Here is a 23,617-nt window from a genome sequence, read left to right on the forward strand (position 1 = left end):
CAGGGGTGGGCAAACTTTTCAGTGCAAGGGCCGCATTCAAAAGTTTATAATCTTATCGGGCCGCATAGTATTTTACCAACAGCCGCCAATTGCTTGCTTGTTTTTGTTTCAAAATAACTGATGTAAAGAATTAGGTTTATATCACACATATACCATTTAAAGTCGCCTAAAATGCTCAGATTAATAATTTCTAACTTGTGCATAAGTTTAGCTATAAACGAAACTAACTGTTTATGACGTCATAAACTGTATTGTGACGATTGCGGTACCTGTTTTATTCGCATTGTTTGCACACAATAAAGGGATAAAAGCCTGGCGCATATGGTTACTAGACTGGTAATATTTTTTCCAATCTTGCGAAATCTGTTTTTAGCAGTTTGAAAATCAAAATATTAGGCAAAATAGTTTCAGTTACGTCACGGCCTCCAGTACATGTATTTTAACATACAATGTTACGGTCGCACAAACTCGTCTCCGCAGCCGCATGTGGCCGCTTTTAATATCCATCTTTGGGTGTTGTGCGGGTCTGTGTTAACGATTCTAAGCCGTGTTTAATGTCCGCTTGCAAAGTACTGCAACGACCTAAAACTTGACCCAAAGTGACCAAAGTTTTGGCGTCAACAGTGCAAAGTGGGCTGTATTTGAAAACGTGAATCGCTTTTACTTTTATTTACTTCTAGCGAACGAAGAAATTGTGTCAAGTGACGATTTGCATTATAACGTGGCAACAACAACAGGCTAAAGCACGTAAAAAGTATCTGTGTTTAGTTCCAAAGTATGGTACGGGTGCAGATACTGGACATGGTATAGGTATCGGCAAGTCGCACCCCCGGTATTTTTAAAACTCTAAGCCCGTGCTCATAATACTATTCAGCGTTACTCGGAAACTTTCTCTTTCAAATTTACTAACATTTGGCGGGCCGCATGAATTCCTTTGCCGGGCCGCATGCGGCCCGCGGGCCGTAGTTTGCCCACCCCTGGAGTAAATGAACATAATTATGTGCTATTGGGGTCTGGGGTTTAGGTTTAGAGGGTTAAGGTCTAAGCTGACAAAATCTCAAATCCAATTCATTAAGGTAAGTGCCTTGTAGGCTGTGTTTCATTTCACGTATGAAGCTCTTGACCTGTAATAGGGCACAAGCGCCCTTAATACAACCGTTTTTGAGTAAACTTTTCATTCAATTTTTGCAAAAACATGTGACGTGATGGGTGAATTCCGACTGCAAATTCGGAATCAGCATATTCAAATTAGGTAAACTCAATTAATTCCACAATCCCGCCCGCCAAGCTATTCAGTGTTGCCATTTACCAACACACTGATTTTTTTTTAAAAATTCAGCAAAACTTTTCACTAGCTTTTGGTAAATCTAATTTGCTTTCTGTACGTAACAATTATGAGCTAAAACAGTGTTTTCTAGTACCGTAGTTCAGCGAATGTGATGTAACAATTCACTTGGTCTAGTAAACAATTATTTTGTTGTAAAATCCAGTGTCGTGGGAAACTCTGTATGTTTTAGAAAATAAATGTATAGATGCTATTGGAGAATTTCAAATTTATTCTGTACATGAAAAAATTGTATGGCCCTCTCTTGATGTCCGAAATTTGTTATAAGGCCAACCGACGAAAAATGTTGCACACCCCTGTTCTAGAACCTAAAAAGTTCACACCTAATATTTTATAAAAAGTCAAAAAATTAATGCCTTTGGTAAGGGCTCATGTACAAGAATAATTAAAATCACTTACGAAAAAAACTGTCCTGTTGCACACTTATTTACGCATAAAGCTAAGGACCTACTTACCACCTGTCAAGCCACAACAATGATAAATAACTTCATCACATCAGGTGGTTTAGTCCAGACATATGTTAAAATACATACTATGACAATCAGTCTTAAGCATGCTGACTAATGCAATACAACAAAGTGAAAGAAACAACTGTGCTACCCCCTCTTCCACCATGCCAAGTGTTTGAGACCCATCACTTAAAAAGACATAGTAGGCAAATAAAACTATCTTATACTAAAAGTTGACATTAAACCACTCCATGCATAATTTGAAACAGAGGCCATATTACCCTACGAAGGAGAACTACAAAGTTTTACCTGGGAAACAAACACATCAACTTTAAGATCTTTGCAACAAGCAGCAATTGCATTGCTTACACTTCCCATTCCACCTCGTACATATGCCCAAACTCCTTTTTTGCCATTTGTTTGACCAATCATGTGATGTAATAAAACATACCTGTTAATACAAAGGTTGAAGTGTCAACCAAAGCATTTCAACAACAACAACATATTAGAGTGCCAAACAACATATTTGAGATAAGCTGTGAGATAAAAACATATATTGCAACTGACAACATTATCAAATCAAAAAATTGTCACATTCATGCAAATTAAATCTTGTTTTAAAGGGAAATAGCAGGATGCTATATTATCATACAAAAGCTATGATACTACTATTTTATATATTCTACACATATGATTAGGTCCCCACTAATGCTAATTGGTTATGGTTTGTCGCAAACCAGTCGGGTCATTTATGCCAACTGTTGCTAATTTGTGTTGGATGCTGTCTTTTGGCACACCAAGAACTGTAGAGATGTTTTCTGTATTCTCTCCACAATAAAATGACCTTCTTTAAAAACGCACATCACAGCACCAAAACCACAAGTTACTCTAGTTCAAACACAAGGCATGATGATAAAAACTATCAGATGCGTTGTTACATCATAAGATGTCTCGCTTTTAATGCACTATACAAGTTAATTTTTAGCATGGTATAAAAAGGGTGGGAATATTTTTAGATTTTTAAAGACACATTATCAGAAAGCTTTAACCCAGATTTAAACTAGAAGGGTGGCTTAGCACATTTTGTTGTTGCATTTACACTATAATCTATTTTAAAACATTAACATTTCCTATGCTTATTTTGTATTGGGTCCCATATTAGCCATCGTCTTTTATAACCTTAGTTGTTTCTGCAGATGGGTCGCCACACATGCAAAGTTGAAAATAATGCATTTCAAGAGATAACCATGAGAAAATCGGGTGTGGTAAGGTAAAACACAGTGATCAGCAATGGGCTTATGTAAAGTACAAACTGTTTGACCTTTTGACACCGTTTTCAATAGCACGCAGTCCTTGGTGTTCAACAACACCGTTCAACCTAATTTATACATGCCTTGAGTATTGATTCCTAAATCGATTGCAAAAAATGCTACATTATGACGAAAGAAAGTTCTGAACTGTGTTAGTAATACCTACCAGTTGACTTTAAGTAACCCGTGGTCATGCGGCGGCCAACCTGACAACGAGCATTTAAAAAACACATTTATCTTGCAAAAATGTCAAGTTTATTTTTTCATCTTTATTTTTGTTAACAAAGTTTTGCTTGACATACGAAACCGAAGCACACTCTAAATCTCATTCAATTATGACATTGTTTAAAAAATTGACCCATTTTGGGGGCTAGTGGGTTAAATGTTGGGTGGACAGGGTTGAAAATAACAACTATTAGTAGCACAATCTATAAGCTGTCCAAATTTCATCCAATTCGGAAATGTTTAAAAAATTCACCTTTTTTATGGGGTTAGAGGGGTAAATATTGGGGCTACAGGGTTAAACACAACAACTGACACCTATAAATGACAAATTCTACAAGCTGTCCAAATTTAATCTAATTTCGACACTGTTTAAAAAACTGACCCATTTTAGGGGTTAGTGGGGTAACTGATGGGGTTCAACACCCAAAAATACGAAATCACAATGACCTAATCAACAGTCAAATTTTATCCAATTCAGACAATGTTTAAAATTGTGACGACTAGAGGTGCTATAAGCAACATTTGTCAACGCTTCTGACATCATAAGGCTGTTAGCACCCCTCTAACTAGCATGTGCAAAAATGCCCACCAAGTAATGCACAAACACAAGTAGCATATGTTCTGTTGCCTTTATTATACTATTCCACCACAGAAGTCTTTCGTTTGTGGTGCGCAGCAACATACAAAAACAGTTTACACTTTGGGGTCTAGCGGGGTAAATACTGGGGTTATCATGTCAAACAAAGCAGATGGCACATCTGCATAACTGTATCTACCATCTGTGAAAGTTTCATCCAAATTCACCAAAGATTTCATGCCAAAAGTGCATGGACAAACTTCACCGGAGAAAAACAAAACAAAAAAACTGAGTGGAATCAAGATGCCTCCCCTTCAGGGAAGGGGACCCATAAAAGCTGAGTGAAATCAAGATGCGTCCCCTTCAGGCAAGGGGACCCATTAAAACTGAGTGAAATCAAGATCCGTCCCCTTCAGGGAAGGGGACCCACTATAATAATTTCCAACATTAATTTTTGATTGTACAAAGGAGCATGCCAAAAAATTGAAAATGAGGGAAGTTACAAATGCAGATAAAGAGTAAAGACTGCCATTTTATAATCGCAATAAATTAAAATTGAAGTTCATGCAAAATTTTACATTTGTTAGTGAATGTTCTTATAAAATCACATACCCACTTCCACTTGATAAAGGACTCAACATTGCCCCAATAACACCATCAGTGGCCAAAGTGGCCTTCAGTGGTTCTGATTCAAACCAATCATTTAGGACCTAATAATTTGTTTTCACTTTAAGACAATTTATACTGAATGTACAAACCTTAAATACCTTAATGATTGGGGAGGTCATCAACTCATAAAAGGCTACTGTGTTTGATCCAAGATTTTTGGCTTTAGAAACAAACACAAAATTGGGGAGTGTAATTTTTAAGGTATTTTACTGTGTAAAATTTAACAAAACATCAATTGCAGCCTATAGTCAACAATTTAATTTCAACCCAAAAACATTGTCTCTGGACTAGGTGCTTGACTGATATTCATAATTAAGATCAAGTCTGACAGGTTTCCACACCCAAACTAATAAAAAATAAAAATCGAAAGGTGGCTTATATATTTCTGTTTTACATATTGTGTACCCTATTTATCAATTTACAATCCACACCATTTAAACTACACACATGATTGTTTTGCCCTAAGCAAAAACAAATTGGTCTCCACATGTTTATGGAAATTAGACATGGTAAAACGGTTTTTGAATTCTTTCTTTTAGATTTGATTTTTTGATTTTTTTTAGACAAATTAGTACCCAAACTTAAAAAGGATTTGTCCACATCCTGTTTACATGATATTGTCACATATATATACGAAAGTAGTAAAAATAAACATTTAAAATAATCTTCAATCTGAGAAGATTTAGCTGTGCAAGGCTAGTTTTAAAACAGTTAAAACTTTACTAGAAAACCTGGACAATGTTACAAACACTGGCAAATTGGGAAGATATTTTGCAGCAAAGGTACTGATAACAATTTGTTCTTCAGTAGCGTGTAGTTGCGAACAACCTTTAATGATCTTCTGACATGGTTTTTAATTACATGCAGTCCTTAGTGATTAACAATAGCATTTCTCTAAGTTTATATTTAACTTATGTATTGTTTCTGGAGCATATGTGTAAAAAATAAATAAGCTATATTGTGACAAAAAATCAGTCTCAACTGTGTTCTGCATGACCTCCAAGTCGACCTTCAGTCATCATAAGGTGGCCAACTTGTCAATGACCATTTTAACGACTTTTTATTATGTCTTTTGAAAACGTGGAGTTTTTAACCTTCATGTTATTCAACAACGTTTGCCTCAAATGTACAAAACCGTATCGTTTTTATCACTTCTAAGATATAAAACCATCGCTCAAACTTAAAATTCAGGAGGATTAAACTTGGATGAATATCTAATATATGAGTAAATTTGAATAAACTTGAAGCACTTTTTCTTGACCAAACGCATAGAACAAACCAGGGATAACAAACCAAAAGCAAACAATATATATGCTTCTTCAGAAAACCAGACAAGAAAATTTTAGTAAGTTGTATCATAAACACTTTATGGTTAAATTGCACAGTTGGTAAATATTTAGGTAAGAGTGAATTGCCTAAATAAACAGCAACCAGAGGTTACATTACATCTTTATTAAAGAAATCCTAAATAGAAAAATGTACTCACCCAATTTAAACAGCAGACACAAACTTTTGATCTGCTCTAAACTCGATTCATTGTTTAGTGTGATGCGTGTATCCAAAAGAAATTCCACAGAGTTGGCTAATGTTTCAATAAAATTTTCGTAATGTTGGTAGGCCTAAACACAGCCAATACAAAACAATAATCAGACATCTACAATAACAAACCACTGAAAATAGTTGTACAGTTATATAAGGCATGAGCAAACAAAAAAACAGTGTGTCATCCTGAAATTAGGACCAACTACATACACATATGTAGTTGGCATTTAATGACCAACTACATACACTATTTGTCACATATCAGTACAATGCACTGACGCCCACTTATGGGGAGGCGCCGCCTCCCCGGGAATCTGCGTCGCTTACTATGTCATAAACAAGTTTTGCGTTAAAAATGATGCGCATATGGTTTTGTTCTAACTGAAACTACTGCTCAGTCAATGACTGTCTAGTACTCTAGTTGGAACGGAAAAGCCTTTTTGAAAAAAACAAACAATGCATTTTGTTACGTCACAAACGTACGTACTTCAAGCGTTATACGTAATGGGCCATTGGGTAAAACCATGCAAGTAGTGCTTACTAAAACTTAGTCAGCAACATCGACACAAATTCAACATGACACCGTTTAAAGCAGGGGTTAACAAGTTTATTTCACGGCGAGCTGTATAATAAGAAAATGACATTCGATGGCCACATAGCTTGCAAGCCCTAACGCAGCGCCGTTCGATAACTATGGTCTACAAAGCGCCTTTACAAGACCATCAGAAACTACAATATTATCTAGAGTCAGATAGCGCTACTGTCGAAAAATTAAATTATTTGGCATAAGTTATCTCCTCGATTGGCATTAATTAATTATTCTATCACAATTAACAAATAAAGGCAATTGTTTGCGCACAATAATGAAAGCATTGTTGCCCATAGTCTTATCTGTGATGTAACAAACTGCATTTAGATTATTGTTATGCGTCCTGTGAAGTGTAAAACTGGGTAAACTTAATCCCACATGTTGTTGTGGGAATACTTCGCAGCAAATTAATGCTCAACGGTTAGCTCGTTTTTTCCAAGATATATATTAATATAAAATATCTTCGCAAGTCGTACTTGACTCCTGATTTATGATATTAAACTAAATTTGAAAGCTAAAAATGCGTTACTTACAACTCACTGCTATAATAGACAACACGTTTTGAACGTACCAAACGACCTAGAAATGTAAACGATTTATGTACCGGTAAGCGATTCTCATAATGGCTTATTTACAGGCGTTTTTACGTTGTTGCATAAAAATAAAGCATACTATAGTTCAGCTGGAATCAGCTGCTTATGTATGTTAAAACAGAAACACCCTGCAAAGAGTGTAATTTGCGACATTAGGTGACGGCCGGGCTGGAAATATTTCTGTCTTAACCAAGTTATAAAATTCTGCCTCCCCGCCGATTTTAACAAGTGGGCGCCTATGGTACAATGGATCTACTTTGGATACTTATTTTTAAATGGGCTTCTGTCTTTACCTGACATTTAACAACATATTCAGAGCTGTAAAGGTAACCCTATTCAGGTGAAGCAAGTACTAATCCTAGTACCCGCACAGCCCCAAACTTAGACTAAGGTATATTACGAGCTTAAACACTGGTGGGATTAACTTATTGTTGAGCGCAACTACAGCAAACTACAGTGGGCCCCATATTAGCCACCGCCTTTCATAACTTTAGTTGTTTCTGCACGCAGAAACTCATGGGTCCCCACAGATGCAAGTGGAAAACTAGAATAGTGGTTTTCCTATATATTGCCAGTTTATATATACTACATCATATTTACCGATGTATCACATATACCATTTACTATATTTATAATGGATATATATTTGGCACCTACATTTCATTGGGTCCCTATCTTTTTCCTGGCACTTTATAACATAATTGTTTCTGCAAGCATAATCTAATGGGTCCCCACACATATGCATATGCGATTTGGTAACAGTAAAAATAGGGCACAATCATTGTTAGATATTTACCAATTTACGATACACATCATTTGATCTACACATATGATTGTTTTTACAAGCAAAAACGAATGGGTCCCCACACGCGCGTTTGTGCGGATTTATGGCAAACAAACATCCTGGTTATTTTTAGATTCTTAAGGAAAAACTTAACCAACTTTATCCTTAACCCAACTTTAAAAGTTTTGTCCGTATTCTTTTTGCATCATTATTGTCATATTATTACAAAAAACAGCAAATAAGAACAGGAAAAACACTTTCAATTTAATCTCATGCTTTGACCTTGATATTGTCGTTCAAGGTCAGTTTTCAAACACAATTTTCCGAAACTGAAAATGAGGTTGATAACTTAATAAAACGATATACCATGGCTGCGCAAAAACAGCTGATTTCTAATCACCAAACACAACTGTCTCGTAAAACGTCCGTCCGGACGTCAAGCTGAGCACTCCCGCTGCATTCACCCGCCTTAATCGTAAACAAGTGAATTCTGAGCACTCCCGCTGTATTCACCCGCCTTAATCGTAAACAAGTGAATTACTACTTTGAGAGTTGAGACTTCTATCTGACTGACAGTGTACCCATATTATGGGCGGTAAAACCAACTATTTGGCCGATTAAGGCAAATTTTTGAATACTAAACGAATAACCTACTGCAAACAATTGTTTAACATTTCAGCACATTAGGGCTTGTATTTCTGGCATAAAACTTATTATTTTGGGGTTTAAGGGGTAAATATGGGTGAATCCAATAAAAAGTTCACAATTCTTTAGAATAGCATGAAACCCTCAGATTATGTACTTGGGTCAGTACAGCCGTTTTTAATTTTTCGTTTTGGGGGCCTGTGGGTGAACCGCTGGGTCGTTTGGGGTCAAACTTCAGGAGGATCCAATTCGGAACAATAACTAACATCTGTGCAAATTTGAATAAATTTAAAGCACTCTTTTTTGACCAAACGCATTTAACAAACCAGCGTTAGACAGAAACGAATATTTTGGGGTTTAAGGGGTGAAAATGGGTAAATCCTTTTTGAAGGTACAAAATTCTTTGAAATACATTATATTGCACCAAACAACAAAGCATATAACTCCTAAATGAAGTACTTTAGCAAGTATAGCCGTCTTAAACATTTCACGTTTTGGGGGGCTGTGGGTGAACCGAGAGATCAAACGGGGTCAAAATTCACATGGGCCATCTTTATAGACAAAAACAATATGTGTCCCCTTCAGGGAAGGGGACCCATAATAATGCATTTCAAGAGATAACCATGAAAAAGCCTGGTGTTGTAAGGTAAAACACAATGATCGACACTGGGCTTAAATAATAATACTACCGGTATGTAGAGTACAAACTATACAAATCAGAATCACCCAAGATATTGTTTGAAGTATGTTCTATTTAACATCCTTTTCAAAGAAAAGAAGGAGTAAATAGTGGCATGATGGGTTAAAAAAATAGACACATTTGAATAGCAAATTCTACAAGCTGTCCAATTTTCATTCAATTTGAACATTGTTAAAAGGGTCACCCATTTTAGGGACCAGTTGGTTAAATTGTGGTGCAACAGGGCAAAACACAACATTTGAGGATTTAAAATAGTATGTTCAATAAACTTTGTACATTTCAAATAATTAGGATGATTTTAAAAAAACTTTACTTACCGTATTTTAGGGGGCTACTTGAGTAAATGTTGGGGCTACAAGGTAAAAAACATCAATCGAAACCTACAAATAGCATAGTCCACATGCTACCCAAATTTTAGCCAATTCCGACACTGTTTAATAAGCTCACCCATTTTAGGGGGCTAGTGGGTTGAAATTGAGGGTACAAGGTTAAACACAACAATCAGCTCCTATGAATGGTAAATTCTGCAAGCTGTCCAAGTTTCAGGCAATTTCAACATTGTTTAAAAACTGAACCATTTTTGGGGTCTAGTAGGGTAACTAATGAGGTTGGACACACAAACTAAAAAAATATGAAACCTCAATGACTTAATCAATAGTACTGCAAAATTTCAGCCTGATCCGCCAATGTTTAAAATTTCGACCACTAGTGGTGTTTTGAGCAACAACCGTTAATGCTTCTGATGTCATAGGGCTGCAACCCCCCTAACTGCCATGGTACAAAAACGTCCTCCAGGCAACCCACAAACAAGTAACATACAACAGGTTGCCCTTGTAACACTATTGCGCCACAGAAATCTTTTGTTTGTGGTTCCCAGTAACATACAAATACGTTTTAAACTTTGGGGGCTTGTGGGGTAAAGGTTGGGGCTACAGGATTAAACACAACAATCAACACCTATAAATGGCATGGCATACTCTACAACATGGGTCGGCAACTCCTGGCACGCGTGCCAAGGTTGGCACACAAGGTGTTTTTTTATGGCACGCTAACCGATTTGCGTGTTTACATTGAAGAAACAATTTAACCTGTTACACTGCTTGTTTATAGTTTTTTTATCATGGCATTGTCGTAAAAATCAGCTTACATGCACAAAACACTCTGCTTTCTCTTTATTATTGATATCTGCTGGCACACACTACTTTATTTAGAAAAACTTTTGCAAGCAAGGCCATGAATACATGAAAATAACAAGTAAATTGGCATGTGTCGCCGAAAAGGTTGCCGACCCCTGCTCTGCAAGCTATCCAAATTTTAGTCAATTGTGACACTGTTTACAAACTCACCCATTTTAGGGGGCTAGCGGGGTAATGACTAGGGTTATCAGTACAAACAAAGTAGGTTACACATCTTCATGACTATATTTACCATCTGTGTAAGTTTCAGCCAAATCCATTTTTTGATGGCAAAACGATTCGGACAAACTTTGGAAAGAAAAATACACATCTTAGAAGGCTAGCGGGGTAACTACTGGGGTTATCAACAAAAACAAAGTGAGAGAAAAAAAGAAAAAAACAGAAAAACCCTAACAATTGGAATAAAATCAATATGTGTCCCCTCCCGGAAATTGACCAATAATAAAACTCAAATAAACTCTGAAACCGGAAAAGGGCACCCAAATAAACTCTAAAACTCAAATAAACAGTGGTGCAATTAGCGTAATATATAAAGAGTGAGCAACGTTTTATCAATATTGTTTTCTCAGAAAAACACGCTTGAATAAGCCAAGAAAGGTAATCTGTTGATTGCATGCAAAACTTACTATTTTTATGAGATTTTAGGGATGCCATGAAAATAGTGCGCAATGTGCTACTTCAGACACCTTTAGTGGAAACTAGGAAGGTAGCTGTCTAATATACTTCAATTTTATATATTCTATGTCCTATTTAAAACGGATAACTGATGTAATTTTTTTCTTAATGTTTACCATATTTACTTGACTGTAAGCCGCGGCTTATAATTAGGGGCGGTTTACAATCGAGAGCGGCTTGCATTTTAATTGTATACCAATATTATTTCTACACTGCAACTTTTTAATTTTTTTTAGGTTTAAAATTCATATACATGTGCAGATTATACTTCGATATACATTCTTTTGGGTACAGTTATCAACTTGACTAACAAATATGGGCAAATTTTTATACAACGTAACAACTGAAAGATGTATTATAAAACAATAATATCTAAAATTCCAGCGTGCAGCTTAGTTTTTTAACACCTTAAAATGTGGCTTACAATCAAGGTCAACTTAAAACTGAGGGCAGCAATAGAGTAAATACAATATCCGCATGTATTCTCCATTTTGAGTGTAAAAGAAAAACCTACCATGCAAGCCAGCCAGAAGATATTAGTGTTTTATGTATAGGTTTAGGATCGATTGCATTAATACTGAAGCAAAGACTAACAGATTATTAATCCTTTGTTGAAGCCCTGTGTATGTATAATATTATGTGTGTTGTTAGTGTTAAGGATTGTTTTCACATAATGTATGTAATCAGATAATCAGATAATCAGCCATTTTGGCCCTGTGTGTTATTTTGTAACTCATTTATTAAAACTAGAAGGGTGGCTTAGCACATTTTGTTGTTGCATTTAAACTATAACCTATTTTAAAACATTAATAAATTTCCTATGCATATTTTGTATTGGGTCCCATATTAGCCATCGTCTTTTTTATAACCTTAGTCGTTTCTGCAGGCAGAAACTCATGGGTCCCCACACATGTAAAGTTGAAAATAATGCATTTCAAGAGATAACCATGAGAAAGTCGGGTGTTGTAAGGTAAAACACAGTGATCTGTACTGGGCTTAAATAATAATACTATGTAGAGTACAAACTATAAAATTAGATTCACCCCAGATATTGTTTGAAGTATGTCCTATTTAACGTTTTAAAAAACTGACCTTAAAAAACAACAAAGGGTTAAAAACAACAATCGACACCTATAAATGGCATACTATACAAGCTATCCCAATTTCAGCCAATTCTGACACTGTTTAAAAACTCACCCATTTTAGGGGGCTAGCGGGGTAAATACTGGGGTTATCAGGACAAACAAAGTGGAATGCACATCTACATAACTACATCTACCATCAGTGTAAATTTCATCCAAATCCATCAAACATTTGCTGGAAAAACGAGTCGGACAAACTTTGGGTAAAAAATACCCATTTTAGGGGGCTAGCGGGGTAAATACTGGGGTTATCAACAAAAAACAAAGTGGGATGCACATCTACATAACTACATCTACCATCTGTGTAAATTTCAGCCAAATCCATCAAACATTTGATGGAAAAACGAGTCGGTTCAACTTTGGGTAAAAAATACCCATTTTAGGGGGCTAGCGGGGTAAATACTGGGGTTATCAACAAAAAACAAAGTGGGATGCACATCTACATAACTACATCTACCATCTGTGTAAATTTCAGCCAAATCCATCAAACATTTGATGTAAAAACGAGTCGGACAAACTTTGGGGAGAAGAAAAAAAAAGAAAAAACAAACAAACAATTTGAGTAAAATCAATATGTGTGCACTTCAGGAAAGGGGACCCATAATTAGATGGTGGTGTGTGAAAGGTTGTATGTATTTGGAGGTATTGCCCTGCTAAAATAGTTGAACTTTAATTTAAACTGAAATTATTGCACAAAAATCCATAAGCGTAAAAGTGAATTCACGCTTGACTAAGTATAAATGGAAAGACTTAAATTTTGTTGACATAAAATTGCATTTTAGTTTGTGACGTCAGTTTACATTTGAGATATATATTGCAGTCTTAATATGGTAACTAGAACAGTTACAACCAGACATAGGGCAATTTGTATTCGAATGCAGGTTTTGCCGGCACGTTCTGTATTCAAATGATTTTAACGTTTGTTAGACAGTGCATGAATACAATTCGAATAGTTGATGTTAACTTTTGAATAAACAATTCACGAATACAAAAGCTTGAGTAAATTTATTCGAATACAATTTGAATTGTTGTTTTGATTTCGTGTATTGCACGAAACTTCGTGTACTTTGAATTAAAACATCAGTATTAATAAATTAACGTTTCAAGGGCCTGTGGGTGAACCGTCGGGTCATTCGGGGTCAAACCTCAGAGGATTAAATCTAGATCAATAACTAACATTTGAATAAATTCAAATAAGTTTAAAGCAAGTCTTGTTTTTTTACCTTTATGTTAATCAACAACGTTTGCTTGACATGTATGAAACCTAAGTATATATTGTTTTAAAAACTTCTAAGACATAAAACCTTCGATAAAAACTGAAAATATGCGTGCTAACTAGGGATGTTCAAAGTAGAATAATTGGGTATTCTAGAATAATTGATGCGAATCTAGAATATCGAATCCAATTCTTATATTATTTTTCACTGAGCAATCATTAATCTTGACAACTAAAGTATACTAGTTTAACACATTATAAAACATATTTTTCATTTATCATGTAAAAACAAGAAAAACACTGAGAAAACACTTTGCACAACTGCATTGAAACTAAATGACCCAAAGTCCACTAAGCCAGAAAAACTAGCACAAAAAACATAAAATATAACTTTTACAATTTTATTTAGTGATTATTATTGCCTTCAGTAGAAGTAACTATGCTGTAAGTATGCTGTGGTAATTTGATTTGTTGATGGTTAAGGACTGACATGGACTGACATGAACTGACATAGACTTCCAAGTGTACTAATATATAACGTTTGGTAACCTAAAACAACTGCAAAAACAGGCACCCTAGCAAAGTTAAAACATTGGATGATTTTAAATTCCAATTAAACTACCAGCGATTTTGCAACACAAAATGTGAACTTTACAGCGTGTACTAACTGCATTCTTATGTTTGTATGGGGTTAAAAAATGATGCAAACGTCATATGTTATGGGATTCCATCACTGTTTTTGCGATATTAACAAACAATCTCATGCTTCCAATCGTTGCCTAACGCCATGACCGTTAAATTTTTGTTGTGTCGGAAAAAGGTTGAAACAATTAGATGCTGGTAAGACGTTGCAAAAAGTCGCCGGTATGTCATTTGATGGCATAAGCATAATTATGTGATCAAATACGTAATCGTTAATTATGCCTCCAACGTACAACCGTCATTATGGCGTTGTTATAGCGACTCATGACTTGACGCTATAACTTGTATAGCGCTCACTGATTTGACGGTGACGATGCACTTGACGTCTTTGCAACTGGTACAATGACCGGGTGTCGACGTAAAAGCGTCACACATGTGATTACATTTTTGCCAACGACGAGAGCACACATTTATATCGGTTCCAATTACCCGATATAAACGGCAAAAATGGATTCGAATCCAAAGGATTTGTTATTCTACGTTGAACATCCCTAGTGCTAACTTAATAAACTACTTAGAATTACTGTACTGATTGCTAATCATCAAAAAGACAGAAAAAAGAAACAAGAAAAAAACTCGTAGGGTAGACTAGCACAGTTTGCCATTGCACATACACGATAACCTATTTTGAAACGTGAATATACTCCCTATACTCAATTCAAAATGGGTCCTATATTGTTTACTGTCTTTTGTAACAGTAGTTGTTTTTTCACGCAGTAACTCATGGGTGCACACACATGCAAAGTTGAAAACAGTGCCTTTCAAGAGATAGCCATCAGGAAGTTTGGTGTTGTAAGGTAAAACACTGATCAGTAGTCGACTTGAAGCACATATTGACATTGCACATGCACTATATACACTTTATTTATAATCGGCCCCAGCCACCGTCTTTTTAGGCTTAGTTGTTTCTGCAACAAGAAACTCATGGGTCCCCCACACATGCAAAATTTTAAATAATGCATCTGTTTAAACAGAGAAATAAAAAAGTCTGCAGACATAGTCATGCTATATGAGGTACAAACTGTACAAGTGGCATTCAATTCAGCCATTGTTTGCAAATTTAACCATTTTAGGGGTTAAAGGGGGTAAATGGCGGGGCTAAGGGTAAAACTTAACCATCAACACCTCAAAATAGAATATTATAGAAATTGTCTAGATTTTATGACATTGTTTAAAAAGATTTTACCCTTTTTAGGTGGACTAATGACGTAACTGATGGGACTGCAGGGCAAAGCATGAATTCAACACCTAAAAATGACATAGTGCACAACTGTCAAAATTTCATGCAACTTGGCCTATGTTTAGAAATTACACCCATTTAGGGGTTACTGGGGTAAAGGTGGGGCTCACAGGGTAAAATATGTCACTTATTATAAAAACTGTCTAAATTTCATTGTTTAAAAATTCACCATTTTTAGGGGCCAGTGGGGTAAATATTGGGGATGCAGGGTGAAACACAATATTCGACACCGAATTATGGCAAAATGAACGAACTGTCAAAATTTCAGCCAATCCGAACATCATTTTAAAAATTCACCCATTTTAGGGGGCCAGTGGCGTTAATCTTGGGGATGCAGGGTGAAACACTAAATTAACACCTAATTATGGCAAAATAAACAAACTGTCAAAATTTTATCCAATTTAGACATTGTTTAAAAAATTCACCCATTTTAGGCGCTGGTGGGGTAAATGTTAGAGCCTCCAGGGTAAAACACAACAATTGAAACCTATAAATGGCACATTTTACATGCTATACAAATTGGCTTTATTTTTGCACTTGTTTAAAAACTCACCCATTTTACTATACGTTTTGTTGCCTTTATTACATTATTACACCACAGAATTTTTTTGTTTGTGGTTTGGATTAGTACTGGGGTTATCAAGTTAAACGAAGCGGATGGCGCATCTGCATAACTACATCTACCATCTGTGAAAGTTTCATCCAAATCCACCAAAAATTGTATGCCAAAAGTGCATGGACAAACTTCCCTGGGGAATAGAAGAAAAAAAAACTGAGTGAAATCAAGATTTGTCTCCTTCAGGGAAGGGAACCCATAATAACTTTAAACTCCACAAAGGTGATCTTGAAACAGAAGCCAGGACTAATAGGTATTTTGATTATATCAAACAATTGGGCACTTTGAATATAGTATTGTTGCCATGCATATTTTACAAACTTTCATTTTTTTGCTCAACTGACAAACATATACTGTATTAGCAGGGTTGCCATATCCTCCATATTTCTAAGATTTGTCCTTATTTTGAAGGGCAATGTCCTAGAAAAATGTATTGTCCTTATTTCTAAGAAATTTCCTTGTTTTTGACTTGAGCAGTGGCGTATCCAAGGGGGGGGGGGGGGGGGGGGGGTTTGGGGGTCCGGACCCCCCCTTTTCAAAAAGTTGTGCGTAAATTAAATAGGCCAAAATCGTTCCGTTTACCGCTGAGTGATAACAGGGAGTCGTTATCTCAAAGACGCGAGCCTTCAATCTCTTGTATTCGCTTGTTATCTAATCGCCAATTGTGACGTAACAAGGGTTTAATAAGGAGGTTTATGCGCTAACAATCAGAAAGTTACGTTCAGGCTAGGACGCTGGTAGCAGTTTCTTGCTAAGTGGTAACTGCACTAAGTGCAACATATCAAACTGTTTTTGCATTTGAACAATGTAAAAGTGTTAAAAACGTGTAATGTTGTGTTGCTTAGATCCGCCAAACACGTAATAGTTTGTCAAAAACATTAGATCGATGTAAATCGAGTTATGTTATTAGGGTAATTTGTTACTTGCCAAGCACAATTTATGCCTTCTGCAGTTACCACCTTTAGTGCATTCGTGACTTTGCGCAACTTAACAGTAGGATTACCGCTTCAGCAAGAGATTTAGTTCTTTAGAAATTGGACCCTGTTTTTTAAGCAACGATTTTGATTACCTGACAGACGCTTATTTTGCAGCAGCAGTTTGGTTGAGTAAGCTAGATAGCAGCGGCGAAATCAGAAAACTACAAAGCTTTCCCAAAAATTACCTGTTCTTCCTGTCAATTAGATGGGTAGAGAAACCGCCAATTTTGGAAAAAGTGCTTTGCCGCATAACGCGTCGCTTTGAACGACGTGTGACAACATTAGGGATTTTCCCCCAAAAAATTGTTGCATCCCCCCCTTCAAAATTTCTGGATACGCCCCTGGACTTGAGTCCTTATTTTGTCTTATTTTTAACAGATTCAAGTCAAGTCCCTGCTATCTAAAAGTAAACCAAGACCTGAGCTGTCATGAGATACAAGTATTTTCTACGAACAAGCAGTTGCTTGAACAGATTGTTTCTGGCAAAAAATATGTCACGGCTCGTCTAAATGTAAAGATTTGTTCAAAAACGTTAGTTTGGTTTCGTATTAAAAATTTCATTTTTCCGCTGTCTTTACTTTGGGGTCTATGTTGATGGCATCCCTGTATATAACTATGTCAAAAATTTTATATTTTAGTGCAACATTTATTAACAATTCATTCCAAACCTTGGCATCTTTTTTCGAAAACTTGCTTATTTCCTTGTATGTTGTACTTGGGTCATTTGCGAGCAGCAGAGATCTTGGTGGTTTGCCACTAACTCCATCTTCTAGCATAGGAGTAAACGATGATGTTTCACGTATTAGCAAATCAAGACCATAACTCTAAAAAAAAAACAACTAGAAGGGTGGTTTAGCATATTTTGCATATATTTCCTATGCTTATTTTATATTGGGTCTCATATTATCCAATGTCTTTTACAACCTTCTCTTTTAACCGTAGTTGTTTCTGCAGGCAGAAACTCATGGGTCCCCCACACAAGCAAGTTTGAAAATAATGCATTTCAGGAGATAACCATCCAAAAGTTAGGTGTTGTAAGGTAAAACACAGCTCAGCACTCCCACTCTGCATTAAACTGCCTTTATTGTAAACCAGTGAATTATTTCATTTGGACTTCTGTCTGACTGACAGTGTACACATATTATTGGCTGCAAAGGTAACCATTTGGCTGATTAAGGCAAAATTTTCAATACTAAATGAGTAACCAACTGCAAACAACTGTCTAAAATTTTAGCATGTTAGGGCCCGTATTTCTGACTTAAAACTAAAACGGATTATTCAGGGGTTTGAGGGGTGAATCCAATAAAAAGTTAAAAAATTAATCAGGATACCTTACATTGCACCAACTAATAAAGCATGAAACTGCGAGATGGTGTACTTTAGTCAGTAAAGCCGTTTTAAAAAAATTGTGTTTTGGGGGCCTGTGGGTGGACCGCTGGATCATTCGGGGGTAAACTTTAGCAGGATCATGTTCGGATTAATAACTAACATCTGTCCAAATTTGAATAAATTACAATACAAACCAGTATTAGACAGAAAAAATAAAAAAAAAAGAAGAAAAAATACGGACAAAAACAATAAGTGTCCCCTTCATGGGGACCTATAACTAAGTTAGCACTTGCATTAGTGCACCGGAGATGTCACATGAGCAAACCGTTTTGGGTGTGGTGCAAACAGTCACATAAGTGTAAATGAAATATCAGCACTTATTGCACACACATTGGGGGGAGGCTGTAAGGTTAAAAATATTTAAAAAACATCCTAGAAACAACTGTTTAAAATTTCATCACATTTCCAGACAACAAAAGGTAAACCTAAAAAGCACATTCCTAGAAATAAGGGGACCCATAATGATGGCAATGGTTTGTATTCAACCAAAGCATCCCGATTATCTGATTTTTTTATTAACCTGATTTGTCCTATAAGAGATTAACCAGTTTTAATTGTCAACTTACATCTTACCTTAATAATAATTACAAACAACTATCAAATCACCTTCAGTTTGAGGTCTTGAATAATTTGTGGTCTGAGTAAACTAAGAACATAAGAGCCACGTGAAAATTTGTACCCAGGTATCAATTCTTCAGTTACAGCTGCTCCACCCACGACATGTCGTTTTTCAAACACTGCAACTGACAACCCTTTTTTGGCCAGATATGCTGCCTGTAAAAATATAAGCAGTGATTATCATAAACTCTGTTTTTAAAAGTGATCCACAACTGTGCTCACAGCTACGAAATGACAGGTCAAAAAGGTAGAGAAACACTGCTTTATAAAGCTAATCGTTTATGCGGTTAGAACAAAACCCAATTCTAAAAAAACACCTTCCACCTATTTTAGTTGACAAGTTAAAAAATTTCACAAAATTAGCTATTAAAACTAGGAAGGTGGCTTTCTGATATACTTCCATTTTATATATTCTATACGATATTTACCAATTTACTATACACATCATTTGATCTACATATATGATTGTTTTTGCAAGCAAAAACAGATGGGTCCCCACATGCGCGTTGTGAGGATTTAACGTCCTGGTTATTTTTAGATTCTTAAGAAAAAAATTAACCAACTTTAGCAAAGACCCACCTTTAAAAGTTTTGTCCGCATTCTTTTTGTATCATTATTGTCATATAATTACAAAAAAACAGTACATAAGAACGGGAAAAATACTTTTAATTTAATCTCATGCTTTGACCTTGATATTGTCGTTCAAGGTCAGTTTTAACACAATTTTCCACAACTGAAAATGTGCTTGATACTTAATAAAACGACATAGCATAGCTGCACAAAAACAGCTGATTTCTAATCACCGAAACGACTGTCTCGTAAAACGTCTGTCCGGACGTCAAGCTGAGCAATCCCGCTGCATTCACCTGCCTTAATCGTAAACAAGTGAATTACTCCCTTGAGAGTTGAGACTTCTATCTGACTTACAGTGTACCGTACACATATCATGGGCTGTAAAACTAACTATTTGGCCGATTAAGGCAAAATTTTAAGTACTAAACGAATAACCTACTGCAAACAATTGTTTAACATTTCAGCACATTAGGGCTTGTATTTTTGGCCTAAAACTTATTATTTGGGGGTTTAAGGGGTAAAATGGGTGAATCCAATAAAAAGTTACAAAATTCTTTAGAATACCTTACATTGCACCAACCAACAAACTATGAAATTCTCAGATTATGTACTTTAGTCAGTACAGCCGTTTTTATTTTTTTGGGGGGAGGGGCTGTGGGTGAACCACTGGGTCGTTTGGGGTCAAACTTCAGGAGGATCAAATTTGGAACAATAACTAACATCTGTGCAAATTTGAATAAATTTCACTCTTTCTTGACCAAACGCATTTATCAAACCAGCGTTAGACAGAAATGAATATTCGGGGGTTTAAGGGGTGAAAATGGGTGAATCAAAAAAAAGATACAAAATTCTTTGAAATATCTTATATTGCACCAAACAGCACAACATATCACTCAGAGATGCTGTACTTTAGTCAGTACAATCGTTTTTAAAAAAATACGTTTTGGGGGCCTGCGGGTGAACCGCTGGGTCATTTGGGGTCAAACTTCAGGAGGATCAAATTTGGATTAATAACTAACATCTGTGCAAATTTTATTAAATTTGGAGCACTCTTTCTTGACCAAACGCGTTTAACAAACCAGCGTTAGACAGAAAAAAGATACAGACAAAAACATAATGATGAATTTCATGAAAGCTATTGCCTGAAACATTCAACTTATCTAATGTTGGGCTAAGATACGCACTTTAAAAATGAATCTTTGCTTTTTTACATAATTGTTCAATGGCTGCCTGGAAGGAGAGATGTTTAAACATATTTTTGCTAGAAAGGTGGCTTAGCTTAGTACATTTTGCCAATGCACATATACTATAACCTATTTTGAAACGTTAATATATTCCCTACACTTAATTTTATATGGGTCACATATTATGCACTGTCTTTTTTAACCGTAGTTGTTTCTGCAGGCAGTAACTCATGGGCCCCACACATGCAAAGGTGAAAGCAATGCATTTCAAGAGATAACCATCAGAAAGTTAGGTGTTGTAAGGTAAAACACAGTGATCGGTATTTGGCTTAAATAACCTATGCAACTCACGTAAAAGTACAAACTATGCAACTCTGATTCCATTCAGACATTTTTTAAGTTTGATCTATTTAATGTTCGATTTTATATGAAAGAAGGGGTAAATAGCGACAAAATAAAGCACAAAACAAATCGATACTTATAAATAGCTGTCCAAGTTTTAGATAATTTAAACATTGTTTGCAATTTTTTTTCCATTTTCAGGGTCAAGGGGGTGAATGGTGAGGCTTCAGCTAAAACTGACTTATCTACTAATTGTCCAAGTTTCAGCCAATTCCGACACTGTATAAAAACTCACCCACGTCCAAATTTTATATAGTTCTGAAACTGTTTAAAACTGTCACCCATTTTGGAGGGTTAGCATGGTAGCTGATGGGGTTCTCCCAAATCTTTTAACTATGAAACCACAATGACCCAATCAGTACAATTTTATCTAAATCAAATGTTTCAAGTTTTGACCACTAGTGGTGTTTTAGCAACTTTCGTTGACTCTTCTGACGTCATAAGGCTTTTAACACTGCCTTAACTTCCATGTGCAAAAACTTCAACTAGATCACAGAAACTTTTCGTTTGTGGTGTCCGGCAAAACACAAAAACGTTTTACCCTTTGGGGGCTAGCAGGTTAAAACTGGGGTTATTAAGTCAAACAAAGCAGATGTCATATCTGCATAACGATATCTACCGTCTGTAAAGTTTCATCCAAATCCACCCAAGATATTATGCAACAAAAGGCATGGACAAACTTCACTAATAAAAAAAACTGAGTGAAATCAAGATGTGTCCCTTTCAGGAAACCCATATAGTTATGAGAAGTCAAACATAACATGGAAAATTAAAAAGATCAGGAATCAACACCACTCTAGTTGTTTAATAACTAGCGGCCGCGCCTTGCCTCGGGTACACCCGTGGCAACCTTTCCATGTGAGTTTATTTAATCTCAGTTTAATTGCTTTCACCTTTTACTTCGTGTTGCCCTTTTTAACCTTTGTGTGTCACCTAGTTGCATGCCTTGTGTCGCTTTTAATTTTTATGACCTGATGATGACAATAGCACTTGTCGAAATGTTGTTTTTACACACTATACTGGCTCTGATTTTTTTGCTCAGGTTATATAAAACCGTTAATAGTGTACCTAGAAGTCAAATAAATTCACAATAATAAAACATTTTTATGACATGCCAGCCCAATTAGTTTTAAACTAGTTTCTGCTCTCACAGAATTACTTTATGTCAGATTAAAAAAAAAAGTTTCTTAGTTTACTAGCATGAAAACAAAATCCATTAAACACTACCTGAAATAAATACAGAAGCAAAATTTTTGAAAGTTTTTGGAAATTCTTTTCAAAGTAGCTGAATTTCCTGTTGATGGAAGTTAGGACATGTTTTGGCTTAAATGTAGTCATATTCACAGGTGCGCAACTACGTAATATGGTTACTTTTTCTTACTGAATAAATGAAACATTGGTAACAAAAGTACTTTGATTTCCATTGCAAATTGTCAGTGCTATCACTAATGTGGACATGACCACAAGCTTAAATGCGCTTGAATGTTCATTGAGGTGGCCATGCAGTCAATTCTTAGACATAAGCGCCTGGAATTACCACCAAAGCATGTAAACAGACAGACAAAATTAAACAAACAAAGATGTGCAGGATTCAGTCCACAAACTCTACATGGTGCAATCGAATCTTACATTATAAACTTAGATTCATACTCACATATTTTGCTCTTCCATGTTATCAAGTGAGAGAAGAAATATAAGTTATTTAATTTTTTATTATGATGTACGCGTCAAAGCTAAAATGTATATGCTACTTTCACAGCCCCAATATATTGTGGATATATATATATTCACTGGTCTGGTGGGGGCTACCCTAAAATATGCAATCTACTAATAAAACTTTTTGTTGGCGGGTAAAGCTATTAGGGTCTGGGTGTGTAATAACAATAACTTTATATTTCGATCTTAGATACCTTTTGGGCCTAATTTAATTTTCCTACATGTGGTACCATACTGTGTTTAGCACCACTCTCAACACATGAGGATATTAAGCCCAAAATAGGCATCTGAAACTAAATTGTAGTGTTATTTCTACCATAAACCAACCCTTACCTGGGTCCTAAAAGCCTTAACCGTCAACATTTTAAAAAGTTGCATCTGTTTTATAAGTATAGTTTGTGCATAGATTGCATATATTGTGTATTTTAGACTTTTAGAGAAGCCCATCTGGTGGTGGAAAGTGTGTGCGTTTATGAAACAAAATACAGTAAAAAAATGTGCATTAAAGTCTCATTAATATTTAGTTTTTAGGTGAAACCTCAC

The 23,617-nt window shown here is 35.8% G+C and overlaps 1 protein-coding gene across 3 annotated transcripts in view; it reads right to left on the reverse strand.

Annotated features, from left to right (window-relative positions):
• Nucleotides 1-23,617, reverse strand: part of LOC145234712 (pyridine nucleotide-disulfide oxidoreductase domain-containing protein 2-like) — a 48,134-nt gene that overhangs the window by 23,086 nt on the left and 1,431 nt on the right. For 2 of the 3 annotated variants that reach the window (XM_080099437.1, XM_080099436.1), the window contains 6 exons: nucleotides 19,188-19,355; nucleotides 17,861-18,016; nucleotides 6,062-6,194; nucleotides 4,674-4,735; nucleotides 4,519-4,616; nucleotides 2,104-2,245 (listed from right to left, as the gene is read on the reverse strand). In XM_080099437.1, the coding sequence (XP_079955563.1) occupies nucleotides 2,104-2,245; nucleotides 4,519-4,616; nucleotides 4,674-4,735; nucleotides 6,062-6,194; nucleotides 17,861-18,016; nucleotides 19,188-19,355 (759 nt within the window). Of the gene's footprint in view, nucleotides 1-2,103; nucleotides 2,246-4,518; nucleotides 4,617-4,673; nucleotides 4,736-6,061; nucleotides 6,195-17,860; nucleotides 18,017-19,187; nucleotides 19,356-19,778; nucleotides 23,611-23,617 lie in introns of those variants that run through there. The other variant, XM_080099438.1, reaches the window with a different exon arrangement.

The sequence above is a fragment of the Phallusia mammillata genome, chromosome 6 (genome assembly GCF_965637545.1).
Source record: "Phallusia mammillata chromosome 6, kaPhaMamm4.hap1.1, whole genome shotgun sequence".
In the NCBI taxonomy this organism is placed as follows: Eukaryota; Metazoa; Chordata; class Ascidiacea; order Phlebobranchia; family Ascidiidae; genus Phallusia; species Phallusia mammillata.